The sequence below is a fragment of the Vombatus ursinus genome, unplaced genomic scaffold (genome assembly GCF_900497805.2).
Source record: "Vombatus ursinus unplaced genomic scaffold, bare-nosed wombat genome assembly UNPS02014945.1, whole genome shotgun sequence".
Taxonomy (NCBI): domain Eukaryota; kingdom Metazoa; phylum Chordata; class Mammalia; order Diprotodontia; family Vombatidae; genus Vombatus; species Vombatus ursinus.
In genome coordinates, this window is record NW_020954723.1 from 28,421,176 (window position 1) to 28,446,385 (window position 25,210).

At 34.2% G+C, this 25,210-nt stretch overlaps 1 protein-coding gene across 5 annotated transcripts in view; it reads right to left on the minus strand.

Annotated features, from left to right (window-relative positions):
- The window catches only part of PCNX1 (pecanex 1), a 238,611-nt gene that overhangs the window by 108,744 nt on the left and 104,657 nt on the right, over positions 1-25,210 (minus strand). Inside the window, exons 7-8 of one of the 5 annotated variants that reach the window (XM_027844616.1) lie at positions 19,081-19,213; positions 11,233-11,417 (exon numbers count right to left, since the gene is read on the minus strand). The exons of the other annotated variants lie outside the window; for them this stretch is intronic. Coding sequence (XP_027700417.1) covers positions 11,233-11,417; positions 19,081-19,213 — 318 coding nt within the window. The remainder of the gene's footprint in view (positions 1-11,232; positions 11,418-19,080; positions 19,214-25,210) is intronic. 5 annotated transcript variants of the gene reach the window in all.

Here is a 25,210-nt window from a genome sequence, read left to right on the forward strand (position 1 = left end):
CATGACATGCTCTCTCCCCGACTTTTCAGCTTCCTTTTGTGTATTATCTTCCCTTATTAGATTTTAAGGTCCCTGAAGGAAAAGACTGTCTTCTTTTTTTCTTGTTTTTATTTCCAATGCTTAATCCGTTTGCCTGGCACATAGTATATACTTAATAAATGTTTATTGTCTATCTTATACAAAAAGGAAGAGAATCTACTCTTCTAATTCTTTATATTTGGTAATTCTAGTAACTTAAGTAGATTTAAAATTTAATTGAGAATAAAAACTTCAGGAAATTGGAATGAAGCCATTGCCTTTTACTTAAATGGGGGGGAGGGGTTGTCAGAAAAAGAATCCTGATAATTTTTTTTTTTAAAAACAACATTTACAAAGTAATAAGATTATAATTTATTTCAGGTTAATGTGCTTTATAAAAAAGAATAGAACTTAAAGGGTAAAGTTGTATATTAACACAGAAAGACTCAAATCATAATTACATTGAATATATTCTAAGAAAAAAAGAAAGTCCAATTTTTATCTATACAGATTTAAGAAAACTTTATTGGATTTATATGAAGGCACATTAACCATTTCCAACGCAAAACGAAAGACAACAATTTGTTAGTGAAATACTGCCTTATGCCATAAGAACATTTACTTTGAAACTGACCTGTCTCACTACATTTTGACGAAGACAACACAATTCACTATACTTAGGATCACAGATATAGAACTGAAAAGACTATCTCAGAGGCAGTCCAATCCTCTAATTTTAGAAATAAAAAAACTGAGGCATAGATAGGTGAAGTGACTTGCCCAATGTCACACAGATGTGTCAGAAGCAGGGTTTGAACTCATGTTCATTGATTCCCAAGGAAATCTGGATACCAACAGAATAAAATCACAAAGGTTAATGGAATTTTTAGATAGATGATTTATAATAATAACTGATTCTGAGATGTTGCCTACAAAGGCAATTTAAATGTAGCAAGGTAACTCAAGTCTAATTACGTCAGTCTAAATCACTGAATTCCAAATGTCAGTTGATGTAAAAAAAAAAAAAAAAGCTAAAAGTACTTATGCAAAACCATTTGGTTAAGGTCTAAGCTCCCACATTTTTCTTTTCTTTTTTTTCCCCCAGGGGTGGGTAGGAATATAGGGTCAATCAGTGATTACATTTACATAAATAGCTTCCTATATGAAAACTCCCTCTCCTAATGCAGACTGGCTAATCATCTGTAATTTGCAGTCTTAAAAACAAAGATATCTGAGGCACTGAGAGATTAAGTAATTTGACCATGGTCACAAAGCTACTATTTGCCAGGGGAAGAATCTGAACCCAGGTCCTCCTGACACCAAGGACTAACTATGCCACACAATTCTCTCTCTTTTCACCGGTAATAATCAGACTAGACAAAAGCTAACTTCAGTATGCTTGCATTCTGGAAAATCTAATCCCATCACTACTCTGACATATATTATTTATTATATAAGAACTTAAGTGCTATAGCAAATGCAAAGCCCCAGAGTAAATAACAGCTCTTACAAGAATGGAGATAAAACTTTAACATTTTAAAATTTTAATTTAGATTATATAGACATTAGGTACTGGTGAATCACATAGAAGATTTCCTTGATGCTCCTTCTACTGTACACAAACCTAGAAAAAGGGAAGCTCTTTACATTGTCTAGTTGTTTTATGGTCATAGAGATTCAAGAGACCTCGGTATTAAATAAGTGAATCTTCATTCCATACCCTTTTCCCTTTCTCAGATCAAGACAAAAATCTATCCTTCAGTTTTCAATATGAAGCTCAATTCTATATTTGCTAAACCATATTCAGTGAATTTAAATCTTGAATTGATTATCATAGGCTATTGATTTATAGGCTCTCTCTTGTCATACTTGAAGTTCTAGGTAGTTTTAAGACTAAAGTCCATTATTTGCCTCTGTAAAATCCTTCTGATCCTTCTCAAGTCACTCAAAATTGGCAAAGAGGCCTGCCCTTCTCTGTAACAGATGTGGTCCATAAATTTAAATGAACTGATTATTTCCAATTTATCCAGTATATGGTTTGTTTGTACACAGTTATTTGTATGTTGCCTTCCCCATTAGATTAAGAGCTCCGTGAGAGCACAGAGACTATCTTTTACCTTTCTTGGTATGGTGAGGGCTTAGTACAGTACCTGTCAGTTATTTGCCTAGGTCTCTTAACAGCACAGATGTACTATGGAAAGTACGAAAAGGCTAGCAGGTGACTGTAGAAAATCTCCATCTCCACTGCTGGCAGTAAAACTGTTTTGTTTTTGTTTTTTAACGTGTAGATGCTAGAAGAATGGTGGTATTCACTGAGGAATTGTTGCTTATACTTTGTGGGAGGGTTACATTTTGAGAATAAGTCTAGGTGGGCAAGAAGAGTACCAGAAGCAAGTGGACCAGCCAAAGTCTTGCTAGTATCTCCATTCCCATATATGCTCCATCTGTCTGTTAGGGACTCACTCTGTACAACCTACTCCACGAATATAGACCAGATACTGCCAAAGAATCTCACTCAGACCCAGGCACTCCACAATCTCTCATAAAGCACTGTGGTTTTTTACATATTCAAAGTTACCTGCTATAACATTCTAAAATTCTTTCTATAAAGCAATAACAACTATACAGTTGCAGAAATAAAAGCTTTATGAAAAGAAGTTGTCGATGCTATGAAATACTTTCCCAAAATCTCTCTACATTTCTGTTTCAGATACAATTAAATAGGGGCAGCTTGGTGGCACAATGAATAGAGCACTGGCATTGGAGTCAGGAGAACCTGAGTTCAAATTCAGCCTCAGACATTTGACATTTACTAGCGGCATGACCCTGGGGGGCAAGTTATTTAACCTCAATTGCCTCGCTAGAAAAAATAAAAAAAAATTAAAGAGAGAGAGAGACAATTAAATATTTTCATTTATTGACAAGTTTAGAATTTTTTTTAACTTTATCTGTATTTCCCATCACCCTCCAAATAGAAGATATATATCTATCACCCTAACAAACAGAAAGCATTTAAGTACTTTTACTTCTTCGAAGTGATATTAAATTTTACACTTTGATATACAATTGAAGATCTTGGGACAAAAGTGTAAAATATTCTTTATTTAGTTCATAAGAAATTGTGTGCCTTGATACCAGGATGTTTACTAGAATACACAAATACTTGTGAAGCTCTTCATGTTACATGAGAAATGCAAATAGCATGAAGTCTGAAGAAGCTTATTTGTTTCAAATATAAAACTAAAGCTTAAAAATAATTTCTATTTCAATAGCTTATTACTGAGTCAACAGGTAGGTATTCAAAGAAGCCAATAAAATTATTTTAGATATTGACCTTGTAAAAATAATTTTAAAAGTCAGAAGCTTAAATTAATAAATTACAAACTAAACATCAGGGATTCGTGATCGATAAGTATTTCAAATAATCATACACTTAAAATTGGAAAAAAGCTTGGAGGTCAACTAGTCCAACTCATTTTTTATATGAGGAAACCAAGGTGCTCCTTGTTTTCAGTGACCTTTTCTTTGAAAGCTCACTATTCCTCATAGAGCTCCTCATCAAAAGAATGTCTCAAAGAATGCCTTATCAACTACTCTCAGCTGAAGGAGGAAATAATATGGAAATGAATAAATGGATTTTAAAAAAATCTTTCTGTATAATTCTGCCAGTTTCCTAACATCAATGCACTCAAAATAAAAAGCCCCAACAAAATCAACTAGAAAGGTACTCCCTGTAGAGGTATTTAAAATGGCATACATTCTAGTCTTTTGTCTCATCTAGGAGCTAATGTGAAAGCTGGTAAACTACTGTTCATTCACTATCCACTAATTGCCTCTACAAGTAATACAAGAAAGGAGCCCAGGATTACTTTTTTTCTTATTGTACTATGTCCTGGGCACAAGGAAGCAATTTACCGTATCTAAAATTTATGTCCTTACATCATGAACATTTTCTTCAAAAGAACTGGAAAATCTTGAGCATACACCAAAGCAATCCTTAGAGGAAATTTTTTATCTCTAAACTCTTTTATCAACAAAAAAGATAAAGTATAAATCAGTGAAATAGGCATATAACTTTTTAAAAACCCAGAAAAAAATCAACAAATCATAAAACCCTAAATAAACATCAAAAAAAGAAATTCTGAAAAATCAGAGAAAAGATTAACAAAAGTGAAAGCAAAAATTCTACTAAAATGACAAAACTAGTAGCTGGCTTTTAAAAAAAAAGAAAAGAACCAGAAAAACTTTTTATCTAGTCTTTTTTTTTTAAAGAGAAAAAATAAACTGTCAGCATCAAATATGAAAGAAGAGAATTTGCCAAAGAAAAAATAAAAGAAATCATTTTTCCAAATTATACACCAGTAAAATTAACAAACAGAATGAATATTTATAAAATAAACTTCAGATTAATAGAAAAATGGAATATTTTAATAACACAATCTCAGAAAAAGAAACTAAACAAGCCTTAAATTAATTTATAAGAGGCACCAAGACAGCAGAGTAAAGTGAGCATTTCTGCCAAACTCTCCCACCACACCCCTCTATACGCAGGTCAAACTGAATTATGAATGGGATAATCAACAAAAAGTCACAGTGAGTCATTTTTCCAGACCAGGGCTGCTAAGAGAGGTCTTCAGACATAGGTGGTGGGGTGGAAGCAGTACCAGCTGTGAGACAGAGGCAGCTGCAGGGGCATCAAGAGTGCATAGCACCCAGGGAACAATATAGGGACAGAAAATCTGGTCAGAAAGAGCCTCCAGAACTGGGCACAAGATTGGGTGCCATCTGACAGAACCACCACCCATTACCCAGTTTCAGGGTCAGCTTTGAAAACAAGTTCTGAGCTTATTATATACTTACAACCATATACATTCACAGCTTTACGTGAAAAAAAGAAAAAGGGTAGAAGTGGTAGGCACTGACTCTGGCAAACACCTAATACCATTACAAAACATAAATTTAAATTAACAAGCAATGACTCATTTTTCATGTGGGTCTCACTCCTGAACCAGTTGCCTCTATACTATCAAGTCACCAAATCATAAGAGCAAACATCAGAATTAGTAACAGATTAGAAAACTAGTAAAAAATAAATAAATTAATTAAATGAACTCAATTCTAAACTTTTTAAAATTGATTATGAAAAATAGACAACAGAAAGTACATTGAAATCAATTATAATTTTAAACAAGTTTAACTGTTATGACACAACTTATAAAAAATAATGAGCAGTTATTATTTCACAAAAGAGAGAGAAGTAGAAGAGTGCAAAACAAGTTTTTAAACAGCTAGGCAAGAGATCTAAAGAAGCAAAGGCATGAGGGCTAAATGACCATTTCTCATTAAGAAAGAATTTATTTCATCAGGACTGTCTTGTAATAGATAGCCTGCTCTGATTCTAAGATTCTCTAAATAAAAGAAATGAATGCTGGAAATACACAAATACACACAAAATAGCCTCACAAAGCTACAATGCAAGGGTATAAAGAAAGTAGGTGTATCAACTAAAAGAACACATTGTTCAGACCGTTAGCTTCTTTCAACTCAAGAAAGTGTCTCCAGTGGGTATTTCGTTATATATATTTACCCAAATATACCCTAAATACTGTGAAAGTTGCCCATTTGGTACCTTTTTAAGCCAATGAAATATAGAAAGAATTCATCATCTCTATTGTGCTGGACAAAATCATTTTAATTTAAATATAATTTGTGCTACAAAATCCTAAAGCATAATTGTTATCTTTTGCCATTCTAGTGAGGCCACCATTAATAAAATCCCTTGAAATGTTCAAGTATTTAATAAAAGAATACAGTCAAAATTCTTCAGAAACATATGGTGGGAAATTGAGTTTTCCTACCAGTGTCTGATAGGAAATTGAAGTTCTGTTATTCCTTTTGTCAGTCATCTTTAATACACCACAGTACATATACACCACAGTCCCCTAAATCATAAGGTTTTCCCCCCTCTATTAAGGATTGTAAAGCATCCAGTTTGGCAGCCTATACCACAGTATATGCTGATATAAGAATACATTAACATTTCATGTACTAGGTATGGATTGGCATTTCATTGACTTCATTACTAGGTAATGGCTAAAGAAACACGCGTACTTTATAAATAGAATAGAATATTGTGCTGTAAGAAATAAGGAACATGATGAGTAAAGAAGCGTGTATTGACTTATATGAACTGATAAAAGGTGAACCAAGTGGAGGCAAGAAAACAATATACACAATGGCTACAACATTGTAAATGGAAAGAAGAACCACGAAACAAGTGAAAATGAATGTTACAAAATTACAAAGAACAAGCTTTGCCCAAAGAATAGATATGAGAAGAAACATGCCCCAGAAGAGGTGGAACGAAGGAGAGTTCCTGAGTGTGAGAAACTGTATGTATTAAGTTTTGGTATTTTGGTTTTTTTTTTTTGGTGCATTGCTCAGTTTTGCTCCTTCATCCCCACCTCTTTATCTTAAAAAAAAATTCTTTGTTATGAGAAATGACTTTTTTGTGAGGAGAAAGAGGAAGGGATATAGGGGAAATTTAGGCAATAAAAGAACAAGATATCAATAAAAATTTATTTTTAAAAAGAGACTTGATGTTCTTACAGGAAAAGATTCCTAGACAAAGCTTTGTGGCACACCAAATACCTTTATAAGAGAAAGGTAACTAATGCTGCAATTATACCTGCAGAAATGTCTCGGGATTTAAAAACAATCGAATTAAAACTTCATACTTCAAACTTCATCTACTACAGTAACCACAATGCAAAATCTATGATACAAGGTAGTATTAAATGAAGATTCATGACAATATTATGAATATGAATCATTTCTGCAAAGAACTTTAGGCTCACTTAAGAAAAATATTATGAAAAGAGATATCATTAGCTTTAAAGGCACTGTTACTACTTTACTGAATATATTTGCAACTAAAAGTAACTTTGTTACCTGAAAATGCATACATACCAACAGTAAAATTCTAGTTATATATTTGACTAATAATATCAAAAGTAGATGCACAAAATTTTTTCTTGCTTAATCATTGTCAGAAAATAATTGTCCTTAATAGGTAGTCTGTAATAAAAGTAATAACAAAATTCATTTGGAAAACAAAAAAATCTAGAGTACCAAGGAAAATGAGGAAAAGAAGAAAGGATGAAGAGGGAATAATACTCCCACAACTCAAATTATATTATAAAGCAGCAGTCATGAAAATCATCTGGAATTGGTCAAGAATAGAAAGATAGAGCAATGGAACAGACTAGAAAAAGGAGATTCACAAACAGTAGAACTCAATAAACTAATGTTTGAAAAAGAGGAAAATATAAATTACATAAGGGAAAACTCCCTGTCTAATAAAACCTAGTAGGAAAACTGGAAAACAGTCTGGCAGAAATAAGGCTTAGCCCAACATCTTACACACTCCACAATGCATTCAGAATGGATACCTGGCCTTAGTATTATAGGTCAAACTATTAAAATAGTCAAAGAAACATATCCAATATCTCTTTCAGTTATGGGTAGGTGATGTATAAGTCAAACAAGAGGCAGAGTCAGTCACAAAAGAACTATAATTACGAAAGATAAAAGAGGTAACTTTGATTACTTAAAGCTGAAAAGCTTCTACACAGACAATATTAATTCATCTTGGTAAGACGAGAAATGGTTAAATGGGAAAAAAATCTTTTTAACAAATTTCTGATAAGAGCTCAATTTATATATCTTGGCTCCCCAAGAGATTCCCCAATAGATCAATGGTCAAAGGATAAGAACAAATAGTTCTCAAAAGAGCTGCGAACTATTTAGTGCCACATGAAAAAATGCTCCAAATCACTAATAAGAGAAATGTAAATTAAAACAATCCTGAAGTTTTACCTCCCACCCTGCAAAATGGCAAAAAATGGTGAAAAATGGCAACAGTTAATGTTGGAAGAGTTGTGGAAAGACAGACACACTAATACACTATTGGTGGAGTTGTGAAATGGTACAATCATTACGGAAAGAAATTTGGAATTATGCTAATAAAATGACTAACAAGGGGCTTTATTAATAGATTCATACCTGAAGAAAGCCACTACAAGAAAAAAGTCCCTATCTACTCCAAAATGTTTATAGCAGCATTTTATGTGATACCTAAGAATTGGAAATAGTACAGATGTCCATCAACTCAGGAATGGCTAGGCCAGGGTTCCCTACCCCTAGGCTAGACGAATTGTTGCACATAAATATAATGGAATATTACTATACTGTAAGAAACTGTATTTGTGATGAGTACAGAGAAGCATGGAAAGACCTGTATGAATTGATGCAGAGTAAAATAAGTAGAAAACAATATACACAATAACTATCACAATGAAATTAGAAAGAACGACATACTAAAAAATCCAAAGTCAATGTAACAAAATTATAAAGATCAAATGAGACTCAAATGAAAAGATATGGGAAGACACTCCCAACATACCCCTTCGTGGAGGTGAGAGGTCCACAGATATTACACATTTGTCACGTTTTGGGGATTTTTCAATTTATCAGTCAGTTCTGCTGACTTTTTTTTCCCTCTCTAAAGAAGAAAATATGTCACATAAGATGGCTCTCTAGGGAGGGAGAAGGATACGTGAGATGCTATGGTGATGTAAGAAATAGAAAAAAACAATAAAAACATATTTTTAAAAAACAGGTAGTCTGCAGCACATTAGATGGTTGGATTTAGAAAGATGAAGCCCTGAATTCAAATCCTACCACTGATAGTAGCTGTTTGACCAAGGGCAAAAATCACTTAACCTCTCTGAGGTTCAGTTTCCTCATTTATAAAATGACCTTTTTTCAATCTTTACTTCTTTTGACCTCTCTGCAGTCTCTGACACTGTTTATCACCCTCTCTTCCTTGATATTCTCCTGTCTAGGTTTTTGGGATACCACTCTCTCCTGGTCTTCTTTCTACACATCCAACTGCTCCATTTCAGTCTCCTTTGCTGGATCCTCAAACAGATCACACCTTCTAAATCAGGACTGCACAACCTGTAGCCTGCCAAAGGATTTCCTCTACATACAACGGATGTTTTCCTCTACATGTTTCGGGGCTTCTGAAATCCTTTGGCATGAGCAAGCAAGCCCACTGGTTGTTAACGCCTGCTCTAAATCATAGGTGACCCTCAGAATTCTCACCCCTTCTTCATTGTTAACTACTTCACTTGGTGATTCATCCATTCCCAAGGATTTAACTGCCAACTCTACGCTGATGATTCTCAAATCAACTAACCTCTCTGCTGACCTACACAATCTCACATCTCCAACTGCCTTTCAGACATCTCTAACTGGATCCAGTAGGCATCTTAAACTCATTATGTCCCAAAGTGAACTCATTATCTTTCCCCATAAACCCTACCCCCTACCTTCCCTATTACTATAGAGGCCAACACCATCCTCCCACTCTCTCAGGTTTACAACCTAGAAGCTATCTTGGACTCCTCATTATCTCTCACTCCCACCCCCCATCCAATCTGTTGCCAAGGTATGTCTATTTCACCTTTGCAATATTTCTCAAGTATGCCCCTGTCTCTCCTCTGACACTGCCACCACTCTAGTAAAGGCCCTCACCATCTCATGCCTGGATTATTACAGTAGTCTGATGGTGAGTCTGCCTGTCTCAAGTGTCTACCTACTCCCATCCATCCATCCTTCAGCCACCAAACTGATTTTCCTAAAATGCCAGTGTGACCATGTTACTTTCCCTACTCACTAAACTTCAGTTGGCTCCCTATTGCCTTCAGGAACAAATACAAAACACTCTGGCACTCAAAGCCCTTCATAACCTACTCCCCCCTTTCCAGTCTTCTTACACCTTATTCTCCAACATGTCTTCTGGCCTTCTGACTGTTCCACAAACAAGACACTCCATCTCTCAGCTCTGAGCATTTCCCCATGCCTGGAATGTTCTCCCTCCTCTGCTCTGACTACTGACTTCCCTGGCTTCTTTTAAGTTTCAATGAACTTAACAGGAACTTACAGGAAACCTTCCCCCCAAACCCTCTTAATCCCAGTGCCTTTTCTCTGTCAATTATTTCCTATTTATCCTGTATATAGTTTGCTTTTTATATACTTGTTTGCATGCTGTCTCCCCCATTAAATTGTAAGCTCCTTGAAGGCAGAGACTGTCTTTTGCTTTTTTTCTTATGCCCAGCACTTAGTATAGTGCCAAGTAAGTGCTTAATACATGTTTACTAATTGACTGGTTAATAATACTTCTAGGATTTAATATAAGGTTAAATTTGATAATTTGTGTAAGGTCTTTCCCAAACTTTCAAGCATTGTATGTATCAGTTATCATTCCTATTACTCATTTGTAAAGTACTATATAATATATAAAGTAGACTATAAACTCCTTAAGGGGGGAGGGGCTTTTAAAAAAATTGTCTTTGGATCCATAAGGCGGAGCAGAGCAGCATGCAATAGAAAGAATGTTAGATCTGGAGTCTACACACCTGGGTTAAAATTCTGGTTTTTTTTTTTTTCTTACTTTATGTGTGACTTTAGACAAGCCATTAAACCTATCTAAGCCCTCATTTCCACATTGTAAAGTGAGACAGACAGTTACACTAGATGCCTTTTAAGTTAATTACAGCCCTTAAATTTTAAGTGTGATCTCATGGTCCTCAATGATTACTGAATTTGAGGCCATAGATAGATCTACTAATAGAAAATTATTATAGGTGCAAAGAAGGGTATTTGGTATTATAATACAATTATAATTATCTCGGAGTATAACATTAAGGACTGAAATGAATCCTAGAAAAAGTAATTAACATTCACTTCAAAACATTAACTATCTTAGGAAATGTCTCTTTCCCACAAGAAACAGAACTATTAAGCACTCAAGAGAACAATTCAGCATTCTTCTACAAGATATTTACGTATTTAGCTACAGAACTATTTAGATTATAAAAACAAAACATTAACATCAGCAAACTTTTTTTAAATGTTCCTTTACAGTGAACATGCTAGAGAGAAAAGTATGGGACAATAGTGGAGAGAAAATGGGAGGAGAAAAGTACTTATATTTTCCTCTTCATGTTTAATTCAAATTCTGTTAAAAGTATGCCTATATATGGTTCTGAAATGGAGCTATGTGAAAAGTGAATTTCAGTTCATCATTACCCATTATCTGCTGCATTAAAACTTCCATGTCACCAAGGTTACATAAGGCCTGCATACCAAGTTCATGATGCAAACTGCTACCGCCTACAGCAGATGCATTGTCATGTGATGCTTCTAAGTGGACACTCCCATTTCTCACCAGCAAGGAGGCGCTAGCACTGAGCACTGCAGCCTGGGAAGGGGGACGGGACTGGACTTTGACCTGGGCTGTGGACTGCTGGCCTTGCTGACCATCTTGAAGGCTACGAAAAAACACGGATTGGGGAGACATTACAGGGAAGAATAAGAGAAAACAATAGCCAGAAATGAAGCAACACAGAAAACAGGTTTCAAAAGGATAAATTTATCATTAAGCATAGAATAAGAGAAAAGCCTTTGTAAAATGTGCAGGTTTTATTGCTGAAATAAATGTAAACCAGTATCTCTAATATAGCTTGGACTGAATAATCACAGCTTCAGAAATCTTTTTGCTTCTTCACTGCATGCTCTTCTATATGTGGTTCACAGTATCTATATAGTATTTTCCAAATGGTAGGTAGCCATTATGTATTTGTTAAATTAAGGAGTTTGTTTTTGTTAACTGTGTAGTTTTTTTCTGTTCTACAGTATATTCTAAATAGGCACTTTAAGAAAGAAAATAGAAAAAGACAAGAAGTAGAGTCCTTTCAATGTCTCTGGAAAAAACTGATACTTTAGAAGATACACCTTACTTCAGGGTTCATGATCAGTTTCTAGAACAAAGGTTCTTAATTGTTTTTATATCATGGAATCCTTCAGAAGTATGGTGAAACCTATGAACCACTTAGAAGAATGTTTTTAAATGCATAAAATAAAGTACATAGAATTAAAAAAAAAGGTTGGTGAAACAAAAGATGTAATTTTTTTCCCATACAAGTTCATGGACACCCAAACACAAAATATGTCATACAAGAGGTCAATATAATGTACCCCAGGTACTCAAACTCATTATAAACCCACTTTGCTCTGATGTTACAGAATTCTCATTGAACTAAACGGGAAAAAATATTTAGACTAATAAGAAAAAGGGAAATATCAGAAAACCTAAAAGATAAGTTAAAATAAAATATAAACTGAGATGGTGGCAAAAGAAAATTTAGGATAAGAAGTCTTATCTGTAAGATTGTTATCAACATTTGGTTCAATCTCTAAAAGTATGTCATTGGCCTAAAACATTCATACCAAGGGCCAATTTGAAAACCATAATAATTTGTCATTTTTGATTACTTAGCAGCATGTCTATCTTCATTTTGTAAATGTTCTTTTTTCCCAGTCCACAGTGTAGTCTAACATACATTCTTTATGTCAGAAAAACTTAAAAGGAAGCAAACCTGGAAGACAATTATAACTAAAGGACTGTTTAGCTTTTGCATGGTATCAGCAGCAAGATTTTTGTTTTAAAATGACTTAAAAGTGAAGAAAATACATTATTCTTAAATATCTGAAAGACTGGCTATGGCATGATCCTAGATGAGTTATGCTTCTTATATGTCATAAGGCACTTGAAACATATGTTCTGCATGGAGACACATACTACAGCTCTATGACCAGAAAGTATGGCTATGGTCTACAAGCTGATATATGAGAAGTTACTTGCCATCCTCATGACTGACAACATAGTAAATGTAGCCATGCAATAACAAAGGAGTGGCAGCCTTTATCATGAAAGTAGACTGGGTAGTTACTGACAAAGATGGATGTTTAACAAGCTGGTTGCTGTCAAGCACCATAGGGATCTCATTCTACATGGCTACCCACAGGCTTGAAGATTGTCATTAAGAAGCATGCAGGCAAGGAGCCGACAAATTTCCACAAAGCCAGGCTTACCACTGTAGGCACTGAGGTCTAAAACCCAGCCTTCAACATTAAGTTCCAAAAGCTCATCATCACAAGGCAGAGCATCTTCTCTCCCAGGGAGTTCCAGGTAACCCTGAGGAGAACCAAACCCTTCACCATTAATGAGGTCCTGATTCTCCTAACCATTAGACTGTAATCTCCTTGAGAGGTAATTCTTTAGGGTATCAATCTTAATATTCTTAGTTCACAGTAGAACATCTTTAGCAAAATTTGAAATTACTGGATGCCTGCTGATTTGCATGTTCATTACATAATTTTTTATATATTGTACAACTCACTTTTGCATTCTGATAAATTTAACTTCATAAAAGTAAACAATAATTAACGCAGTATGTGAATTAATGGGCCCAGTTAACAGGCTGTATATGTGTTGTCCCAGGACCAGCCTACCTAAGCTCTGAAAAGACAGATCACAAGTTGGATGCAAGGTAATTAATATTTCCAACAAAGTAAATTTTTTAAAGTATAAAATTATAAAGGAAGTTGAGAACTGAACTGGTAATATTATCCATACCAATAATACCACACATCTTTAAAAGGCATAAATTAATAACCATTTTTCCAAAAGATGAAAGGGGAGAAGAAATGAGACTTTATAAAGCCTCATCAATTTATTCTACTATTTTAAGTCAGCTATCTTTAATAAATAATGTTTACTGTTCAATATACTGATACTTTGAGGCTTTTTAAAAAATGTTCTATAGTCAGAATATTGACAAATATGAAACTGAAACAACTGCATAACAAAAGGCTGGGCAGAATATACCTCACAAGAGCTCTCAATCCAACTTACAGCAACAAACACATTCCGTAACATCTGTTTTTCAGCTCCCTTCTTTTTAGAACCATTAGAAAATCACAAAATTACTAGATTTCTTTAAACATGCAAAATTAAGCACAAGCATGCACACAGGACAATGTGTCAAAAAAGGCAAATTTGCAACAAAAAAAATTGAACTGCCAATCACAACAAGCACTTTTTAGCCTATGGATATGTAAGCACTCACTGAAAAATAACACCTTCCTCATCAATGTATCTTATTGCTAAAGGTGAACTACACTTTAAAGAGATACAAATGAAAAGACAGCTCTTGGTACATAATGTAATCCCAGAAAAATAATATTGTCTACAAAACTGAAACATAAAACAAATTGATCAGGTACTTTTCATCAAAAAACTAACCTAGAGGGATTTGCTAAAATGAAATTAATTCAAAAGTGAAAAAAAAATTTGAGGTAAAATAACATTCAATTGCTTCTATTGGCATGACTTTTCAGAACCAAAAATTATAGATAAAGCAAACCAAATAATTCCTTCCATTAATAAGTCATAAATGAAAGGGCTATTTAGGCACCAAAGCGCTTGTTTAAAATGGATATATTTAAGATTCTACTTTATATAATTTTTAAAGTAGCCAGAGCATAAATTCTAAATAATATTTAGGATTATGCCATAATCTCAGAGATTCATAATGCCACACATCCATGATGATAATTACAAGGAGAAAAGAAAATTTCAATATCACAGGATCATAGACTTCTAGCTGGAAGACACTCTGCAGCTCATCTTGTCTAACTACCTTATTTTATAGGTGAAGAAACTGAGACACAGAGAGGTTAAGTGACTTGCTCTAAGGTCACATAAATGGTGCAAGCGGAGTGCGTATTCAAACCCAGGTCCTTTTACTATAAATCCCACATTCTTTCCTACAGTACTACATATCAATGAAAATTGATAGAAATCCCATATTCTTTTCTACTGTGCCATAATCACATGAAAATCAAATACATAACTAAGGAAAAAAGTTACCTCTAAATCCATATGGTCTGCGAACATTTGAACTTTTATATTAAAAGCTATTTACAAATCAAACGCACATTTGAACTTTTATATTAAAAGCTATTCACAAATCAAATGTTTAAGCTACTCAGTGCCATCAATTCGTATTTTCAGAATGTTTCTAGGAAGAAAAAAAATGACAAGAAAAATTTCCACGGAAAAATACTGGTAAATATTTCTCTAGAAGCCCTTGGCTCACTATTAAATAAGCCTTGGTATTAATGATCAACTCAGCAATATCCAACATCTAGAATGAGAAAAAGAAATAGCACTGGCAAAAAATAACAAAGAAAAAGAAGAGATTAAACCTAGATATTGTCAGCTTCCAACAGCCTCAGTGACATTTAAAGCTTTATCAATTAATACTACAAAATCATATTTCTTAATCTTTCCCTCTTTTAAATTCACACACCTGTTTGTACACTTAGAACTTAATACATAACTACAGAGTATGATCATTTTTTAAAAGACTTGTCTCTGCAGTCAGATTTGAGAACCAGTTCTCATGTTTTATTTCTTTCACCCTCAATGCCTAGAAATACATCTTGTACATATCAGGTATTCAAAAATATTTGTCTTAAGTCTACATGAAGATTCCTGACTTCACTGAACTCATTACTATAATCTTGCTACATCCCTATCACATTCTATTTTATATTATATTTATTTGGGCACATCTGATCTGCCCCTTATTCCCACTCTCAGTGGATGGTAAACTCATTAAGAGCAGAGACTGTTATTTTTCATCATTGTACTTCCAGTGCCTAGTACTGTGCCTTGTATACTTAATACATGTGTGTTTAATTAAATACATATGAATTTAATTATAGATCTTTACATGCATCAAGTTTCAAAAAACAGGTATGTAATAACTGAAAGTTTTCCATATATACAGCAGAAATATGTGTCATTTATTTTAATAAAAGAAGCTGAATTTCCTCAAAGAAACCATGCAAGTAGCTCAGGTCTACAGGTTCAATATGAAGAGAAACTAGATAGAGGTAGATATTTTTTAAGTTAAGTGAAAACTTAAAATATTGCCTTCAATACTATCACAGTATTTCCTAAGATTATCATCCTTGGTTTTTACTATCTCTTTGGTAACAGTTACCATGGAAAAGACAGCAGAAGTTTTTAGTTATAGTTCAGTAAAAACTGAGAGCCTAAAACCTATCTAACTGTAAGCCTGTCTTGAAAAAAGATGGAAAGATATTAAAATGTTATCATAATAGACATTACATATTATGTACCAATTTTCTTGCTGAAATAATTGTTTTGGCGCATTTAATCGTAGGAGTTAACAGTTTTCTCAATTACAGAACAATCTCAACACTTCTAACTTGAATTTGCTTTAAACAATCTAAAGCTGAAAACTAGTTTTTAAAACAAAAAAATATTATTAAATCATGTTATCAATTTTTTTCAGTTTTTCTTGGCAAAAAAAAAAAACTTAAATTTTATATGGCTATCCTGTTAGAATTTTTATTGAGAAGTGACCTTTGAAAAGATATTTCTTCAGTTTCTTTTGCTATTATTAAAGAGTTTTCAATAATATGCTATTCCTTCAGAATTCCATACAGGGAAACTGTATTTTACTGATTCTGCAAGAAGGTCAAGTTATTACTGAGGAAACAGACCACCTTTGTCTTTAAATGGTACAACAATGTACCATCAACAGTATCTGCTACTAATTAGAATTTGGCATAATATGGATCTGTTTAAAATGCCACTGAAGCTAGTTTAGTTAATATGCTAAAAGACATTATAAGAACATTTAGCCTACCTCACAGATTTGGAAGGATGGTAAGACCTATTATAACACTTATATTAATTAACTGGTTAAAAAAAAAGTCGGTGAGGAAGAAAGGAAATCTGCATTTTTTTTACATTTTACATATAAATCCCACGCACCATACTGTCTTTGTAAGATCGCATTTAAAAACCTGCAAATATAGGGTAAAATAAATTTTATGTGTCTTGTTGGGGTATTCAACTAGGGGGCAGCATGAGGATCTACTTTACCAGACAGCTTATGTTAACAGCTCTAGGTTGTTTTAGTGAGTGAGCATTTATCAGGCCCACTTGCAGCAAATCACAGAGAGGTCTGGGAGAAAAAAAATGATAAGAAAAAAGATTTAAGAATTTTTAAGTGGCATCTTATTGAATAAATGAGGAAGAAATTGTCTAGAAATCGAGGTTAGGGGAGAAGGAAAGGCAAGAAACAAAAAGAGGTAAAGATAGGTAAAACACCAAGCTATTTCACAGTGTAGTAGTACTGCCTAAAAAGCTATAAGCAAAAAAAAAAAAAAAAAAAAAAAGAGGTTTTTTATGAAATAAAGGCAGAGTAAGGCAGGGGAAGAGAGAAATATAAAAGCAAAGAAAGGAATGAAGAAGGACACACACAGAAAAAAGCAAAAGAGGCCTATTTTTTTTTCTTAAGCTAAATAGTTTCTTTTATTAGAGACTTTTTCTTTCTTAATTATTCATTTAAGCTGAACATCAAGCCATATGTTTAACACTGTGACTTTATACTCAGGACTTAAGAGATGGAGCTGTGGAGGAAGAAACCCTTCCTTATAATAACAGTGAAATTAAAAATGGAGAAAACTTTAAAATACATAATACATGCTTATATATAGATAATATATATATAAAAACAAATAAAACTAGATTTAAAAAAAAATAAGATTTACCCCAAAATGAATGACAGTTTTAACAATGGTGGAAAGACTTGATCTTCCACCACCTATACTGTCTCCATACTAGGTTTTAACTAAAATAACATTTCTTTGGGTTTCAAATGAAAAGATTCTAAGGGGCAGCTAGGTGGTACAGTGGATAGAGCACTAGCTCTGAAGTCAGGAGGACCTGAGTTCAAATTTGGCCTCAGACCAAACACTTGACACTTAGCTTTTTGTGTGACCTTGGGCAAGTCACTTAACCCCAATTGCCTAAAAATAAATAAATAAATAAACGAACAAACAAATGAAAAGATTCTATAAAATTTCTTATAGCAAATGTTTTCAGATACCAAGGACAATGCTATATTATTAAAATCTATTTTAGAGATGTGCTTCTAGAATCATATGATGCCCAAGTCTTTAAATAGTTTTCCATTTGTTGTTTTAATCACTAATTTCAAGTTAATTCAAAATATAAACACAACTAAGTACAAATGAGAATAAACTAAAATATTTACATGGGGTATCATTATTGATGATCCAAAATCATTATTTTGGAGATTTTACAGGAAAATAGCTCTTATCTGAGAAATCAGTGCATATCCCCTTACTTCTTCAATGTTATGTTGTGTTGAGAATTTAGACATAGACTTACATATGTATATATGTCTCAAGTTATCATTACTTATACATTAGTTGTTTGGTACCAAAATACTACATGGTTCAAAGGCAAAATTAGATAAAGACAATTTGTGAATAAAATAGTGAAATAAATTTTCACATAACTATCTAGTAATGTTGGGCTGGTTCTTTACCTAGTATATTTGTTTAGGAGCTTAAACTGTCAACTGCTTAAAGTATTTATGTTAATCAGGAACAAGGACATGAACTCCTCATTCCCATGTTTTTTCCCCAGGAAGTCATATAGAAAAAGAAATGCCAAAACTAATATGCTTCTATTTCCATAGAATTTTAAGGCTAGAAGGGACCTGAGAAGTTATCTAGTCCACCCCACTCATTCTTCAAATAAGAAAAAATTAGTTGTAGAGGTTAAAAAGAAGTCATAGAACTTTTTAAGTGGCAGCCAAGTTAGTGCTCAGACCTTCCAATGTTTAGTAAAGTATTCTTTCTACCATACCATACCAGGAAGTAAGTAAAATACTAAGATAACTAAAAATATATATATATATATAGCTGAAAGCTGCTTTTTTATACTGATAGGACTACGAAATCTTTTCTGCAAATAAAAAACAGCTTATCTGAATATTCTGGGGGAAAAAAATGGTGCAACATAGACATGCGCATTTCAACAAGCCCATCATCACATGCAAGGAAAGCCCCAAAGAGCTTACAAAAAGCACAGAATAAAGGAATGATTAGAAGGAAGAATAAAAGTTATTCAAATGACTTCTTGGAAATGGGGATGAGGGAGTGGGGAAAAGAGAAGAGGAAAGGTTAAAAAGACTGCTACATGCATGCTAAATATGGTGGGAACTTTTAATACTGTACCTGAGGGGTGATCCGATGAGCAATGTAGGAGGGGTAGGGTTACTCCCTGCATTGTGCCTGCGCCGTACTGCCTGACGCCTAAATGTGCTGCGTTCACGGCGAAATGTAACCATCTCCTCGCTGTCCTGTGCTGCTGCATCAAGACAGACTCAGGTCAAATAAGAACCCAGTTAGGGGTATAAACACGCAGCTTAAAGTCTGTCTTTCCCTTGCCTCCCCATTATCCCAAGAAATGCGGCCTTGTTAACGAAATTTGTTTTTAGAAATAATTTATATATTATCTTTCATTCTATGTAGAGTCCAAAAAAACATGCATATCTAAGGTGATTAATAAATGTCAATCCTACCAAACTATTTTAAAACCAGAATATGTTCTACTTTCCACTTTTATTTTCCTCAAATACCTTTTTTAACATCTTCAAATTGCTTAAAAACTCTACTGAAAGTCTTTGGATTGCATTTACTTACTTCCCACTCTAGTTTTTATGTAAGGGACTCAGCAAAACACTAATAATTTCTATCAATCTTCTAAAGAGACAACATCAGATTTTCTGATGAAACAATAAAGACACTACACTATGGCTTTATTTAATTTTCCTTATGTAGAAGAGAAACAAGGTAAGTTTAAAAATTTAACTAGTGCTTTCATATGCTGACTACAATTTTTGGCAGCATCAAATATACAAGCTGCACAATTGGTATATTGAAATCTCATTTTAAGAATATAAGAATAAATTTTAACTGTGGGTTCTCCTCCTACCAAACTCAGTTTTATGAATGCATATGCCTCTGGACTAACATCAGTATTATGTCCCCTTCTCCAGCAGGACACTAAGATCAGCAAAGCGAAGGGTTAAATGTTTGCTTCCAAAGCAATAAGGCACAAAAACTCAGACATACAGAAATAAGCAATACTCATTAAAATGACAATACAATGTATAAGTAAAACTTATTAAAATGGCAATATAATGTATAAGTCTAACACACCATACTACTCTCTCAAGCAGAAATGGCATTCAATTTATCAATTTAAATATTTAAAAAATACTAATCATTTCTTTTAAAAATACATAGAGAACTGTTCCAGGTTAAAAGAGTTTGGTTCTACTATAATTTGGGAGTATTTTGAGAGTTTTTTGTTCTAGAAATAGCTGAAAAAAATACAAAATAAATCTATAATCTGTCTTATCGTTTTTACCTATTTAAGTTTTTTTGATAGTAAACAAAAATGATAAGATAACACAAGTTGGAACAGAAAGAGAGCTGTCCATATATATGTGTGTGTGTCTATACATATATATGTGTATACATACATATATGTATATACACATAGTGTGTACATATACACTATCCTTCTGTTTATAAGTTATTACTGCTAAGAGAATGGGATAAAGTTGTTATATGCCATAATGATGGGACCGCTAGGTGGCGCAATAGAGTGCTGGGCCTGGAGTCAGGAAGACGAGTCTTCCTGAGTTCAAATCTGGATTTAAACACTTACTAACTGGGTGACACTAGGCAAGTCATTTAACCCTCTTGGCCTAAGTTTCCTCCTCTGCGAGCTGGAGAAGGAAATGGTAAACCACTCCAGGATCTTTGCCAAGAAAACCCCAAATGAGGTCACAAAGAGTTGGACACAACTGAAATGACTTAACAACAACAAAGGCTCTTAATGAAATTCTATGCTTTAACAAGTATCTATATTGTAAGCTTGGGAATGCTTGTCAAAAAAAAAAAAAAAACAAGCTGACTATGAACCATTCCTAGGACATATTCTCCTTCCCCTCCCCTGCAACAAGGAAAAAGGAAGGGAAAAAATAAGCCAGTCAAATCACAGAGGAAAGAAGAAAGGACATCTAGCTGGGTAACAGTGGAAATCTATCCAGCATTTATAAAGCTACTATGTGAGAGGAACTGAGGATGCAAAGACAAAAACAAATCACTTCTTGCTCTCAAGGAGTTATATTCTATGAAGGGAATACATGTACAACAGTACACATATAAGTAGATACAAGTAAATATGAAGTAAATACAGGGCAATTTTTTAGGGAAGGGAGAAGCAGCTTCGCGGAGTGCAAAAATCAAGAAAGGTCTCACGGAAGAAGTGACTAGCTGAGCTTTAAAGGGAAAATATGGATTCAAAGATTTAGAGGTGAAGTGGGAGTGCATTCCAAGCAAGGAGATAGAAGACAATGTCATTTATAATCAAGAAAGGTCTCACGAAAGAAGTGACTAGCTGAGCTTTAAAGGGAAAATATGGATTCAAAGATTCAGAGAAGTGGGAGTGCATTCCAAACAAGGAGACAGAAGACAATGTCATTTATAAGGGAACCAAAATAGGTCAGTTTGGCCAGACTGAGCAACATGTAATAAGCATGGAAAGGTAGGCTGGAATCCAACCTTGATGACAAGGCTTTAAATACCAAACTAAGGAGTTTTTATTTGATCCAAAAGGCAACAGTTGGGCATCACTGAAGATTCTTCTTGAGCAGGGAACTGAGATGATCTAGGCGAGAGGCAATGAATGCCTGAAATAGGACAGTGACTGTTAAAAGTAGAGAGAAAGTGGCAGATGCAAGAGTTGTAAAGATAGAATTGACAAAACTTGGCAACTAACTGGATGGGGAGATGAAGAATAAAAAGTCAAGAATTACTCTCAAGTTGCAAATCTTTCAACTGGAACTGGAAGGTGAAGGGAAGTTGCAAGTTAAAGGGAAAGACAATAAATTTGATTTTAGTCATGTGGAGCTTGGAATGCCTAAGGGACACCCAGGTAGAAATGTCCAATGGGTGATGGAGAAGTAAAACTTGAAAGTGAATAGAGAAACGGGAGCTGGATATATACACAAGGAGTCAGTTGTAAAAAAAAAAACTGATCATCAGTCATAAGAATTTCTTGCTAAAGCTCTCAATTTAAGAAAAAACTAAAATTTGGAGAATTCAAATCAACAAGTATTTACTAAGTACCTACCATGAGCAAGGCAATATGCTAGGTGCTATGGATACAAAAACTAAAAGGAAACACCATACACTGGAGAAGCTGAAATTCTACTAGGACAAGCAACACACACACACACACACAGCACACAGAAAATAAATGGGGAGTAAGTGGTAGAAAGCACTAACAACTGGAGGAATAAGGAAAGGACTTCTATAAGCGGTGACACCTGAGCTGAACCTTTAGAAGAGCTAGAGAATTCCAAAACGTCAGAGAGGAAGAGGGCAAGAAATTTAAGCATGGGAGAGAATTTGTGCAAAAAACATGAAGATGAGACATGGATTATGGTATATGAGAAACAGCAAACAGATCAGTTTGGCTGGAAATTAGGGTATGTAACAAGGAGCCAATAAGTGATATTAGTCTGGAAACACAGGTTGAGGCCCAACTGTGAAGGGCTTTGAATGGAAAAAGACTCCAAATTGTGAAGAGATTTAAATGCAAAGAGGGGTTTTTACTTTAGAGGAAATTAAGTCACTGAAGCTTCTTAAGCAAAAGCAGTGACATTGTCAGAAAGATACTTTATGAATATTAATTTTGCCATAGTATACACTGGAAGGGAGAGAGACTAAAACTAAAAAACCAATTCAGAAGATAATGCAATAGTCCGGGCAAAAGGTGATGAGGGTTTGAACTAGGGTTAACAGCTCCTTGTGAGTGGAGCATGAGATACAGTTTGTGAGAAATGTATTGTAGAGATTCTTAACCTTTTTTCTGTCATGAATCCTTTTGGCAGTATAGTGAAGCTTATAAATCATAATAATAACATAATATGTACGGGCTTACATAACAAATGGATTATATAGAAATGCAGTCATTAAAAACTTTTAAAACAAAGTTTTCAGACTCAAGATTAAGAACTTCTGTGTAGAAATAGGATCAATAAGACTTGACAATTAAATAGATATCTAGCAAAAAGTAGGTAATATGGAACTGGAATTCAAGGAAAAAAAAATATGAGCTGGATATAAAGATTAGACGGTCCTCTGAATAAATATAAGTGAAATCAGGGGAACTAATGAAATTATAAGAGAGAAAATGAAAGGACAAAAGGCAAGAGAGTCCAAGACACAGCTTTATCCACTCTTAGCAAGCCTAGGATAACTCTCATTCAGCAACAGTTTGACAGCTAGGTATATATTTTCTTAAAAACAAATTATTTCAAAGAACTAAATAGAATTCAGACTGACAAAAGGCCTAAAATAAATCTTGAGGTTAACTAGTCTTTTGCTCCTAGGTATCATCTAGTCACAAGTCCACAACCTCAGTGTCATACATGACCTCTCGCTCAACTCCACAGACACAACAAATACAATGAAGTGCGAAATCTTGAAATCTTGTTTCCTTCTCCACAACATCTCTTTTCTATATGTCCTCTCTCCATTCATAGGCAGTACCTTAGTTCAAGGCCACATTGTCACATTGTTTCACATCTGGACTACTGCTTAGTGTCTTAATTGGTTTTCCTGTCTCTCCCCACTCCAACCCAGCCTCTGTAAGTGTAGGTCTAGTTACGTCACTTAAGCCTCACCCCACATTCATTAAACTCCACTGGCTCCCTATTACTTCTAGTAAAAAATGTGAACTCTAGTATTTAAAGCTCTTCACATCCTGGTCTCTTCTTATGTTTCCAATATTTTTACACTTTGTTCCTCCATACACAAGGTACAGTTCAAGGAACAATAATCTCAATCTCCTATTCTACACCTTCACACTAGCTATCTCCATGCCTGGAAATTTCTCTCTCCCTAGTTGAGCCTCTCAGAATCTGCTTTCTTGAAGACTCAACTCAAATGCTATCTTCTTTATAAGACCTTTCTTAATTCCCTCCAGCTGCTAGTTCCTTTCCCCTCTAAGGTCACCTTCCATCTACTCTGTACATATTTTGATATACCTATTTGATAAAAGTATTTTATTATGCATCTAACAATCATCAACAAGCACAAATGTTTCAAAATACAAAGAAAAAGACTGCATGTCTATTGTTCTTTCCAGCATATTACATCATCATTTAATTTGGATTCTATTTAAAAAATTTTTAAATGTCACTGGCCAATAATCCATCTCCCCTAAGTATATGCCTTTCCTCATGACAATTATGAAAGATCTATTCCATCAAAACAAAATAAAGATACTGGCTATATCTGAGAATGTATTCTAGCCTATCAGCCCTCTATCAAGAAGTTCAAGATGAACTTCATCAACCCATTGTTTTAGTCAAAGTTTCAAGTCTTTCAAAAGTTCTCCTCATTACTGTTATCAATTCACTCAGAATCAGTTCTTTATGTATTTCTTGGGACCAGTTATATTCCTCATTTCTTATGCTTTAATATCACAATTTATTTAGCCATTCACCAACTGCTATAAATATCATCATACATGTAGGTTCTTCTATCCTTGACCTCATTAAGGTATATCTCGTAGTACTGCAGGGTCAAAGAGTAAGTACTGTTTTGTGACCTTTGGGGTTCAGTTCTAAATGGTTTTTAAGAATTGGACTGATTCACAACTCCACCAATGGTGCACTAATGTACCTGTTTTCCCATAACCTAACAATTATTTTCTTCTTTTGTCAGTCTGATAAGTATGAGGTAGAAGGAATGTGAGAGTTTTGATCTGCCTTTCTATTATTAATGACAGGCAGACTTTTCATGTGGTTATTGATGGCTCATATTTCATCATTTGCAAACTGCCTGTCCCTGTGCCTTGACCATTTAGCCATTGGGAAGTGGTTCTTGTTCCTTTATATTTGTATTAATTCATTATATATCTTGGTTATGAGATCATTATCACAGAAATTCACTTTGAAGATTTTTTTTCACGTTATTCTCTTCCAATTTTTTTTGTGTGCATGCAGAGCTTTTCCATTTTAAAAAATAAAATTTATTTTATCTTTTATCAACATCTCTCCCTTGCACAAGATATCTCATTCCAATGTCCTCAAATATTTTAATCTTTTCTAAGACATTTATCCATTTAGAATTTATTGTAAGGGGCAGCTAGGTGGCACAGTGGATAGACCACCGGCCCTGGATTCAGGAGGACCTGAGTTCAGATCTGGCCTTGGACTCATAACCCTTACTAGCTGTGTGACCCTGGGCAAGTCACTTAACCCCACTGCCTAACCAAAAA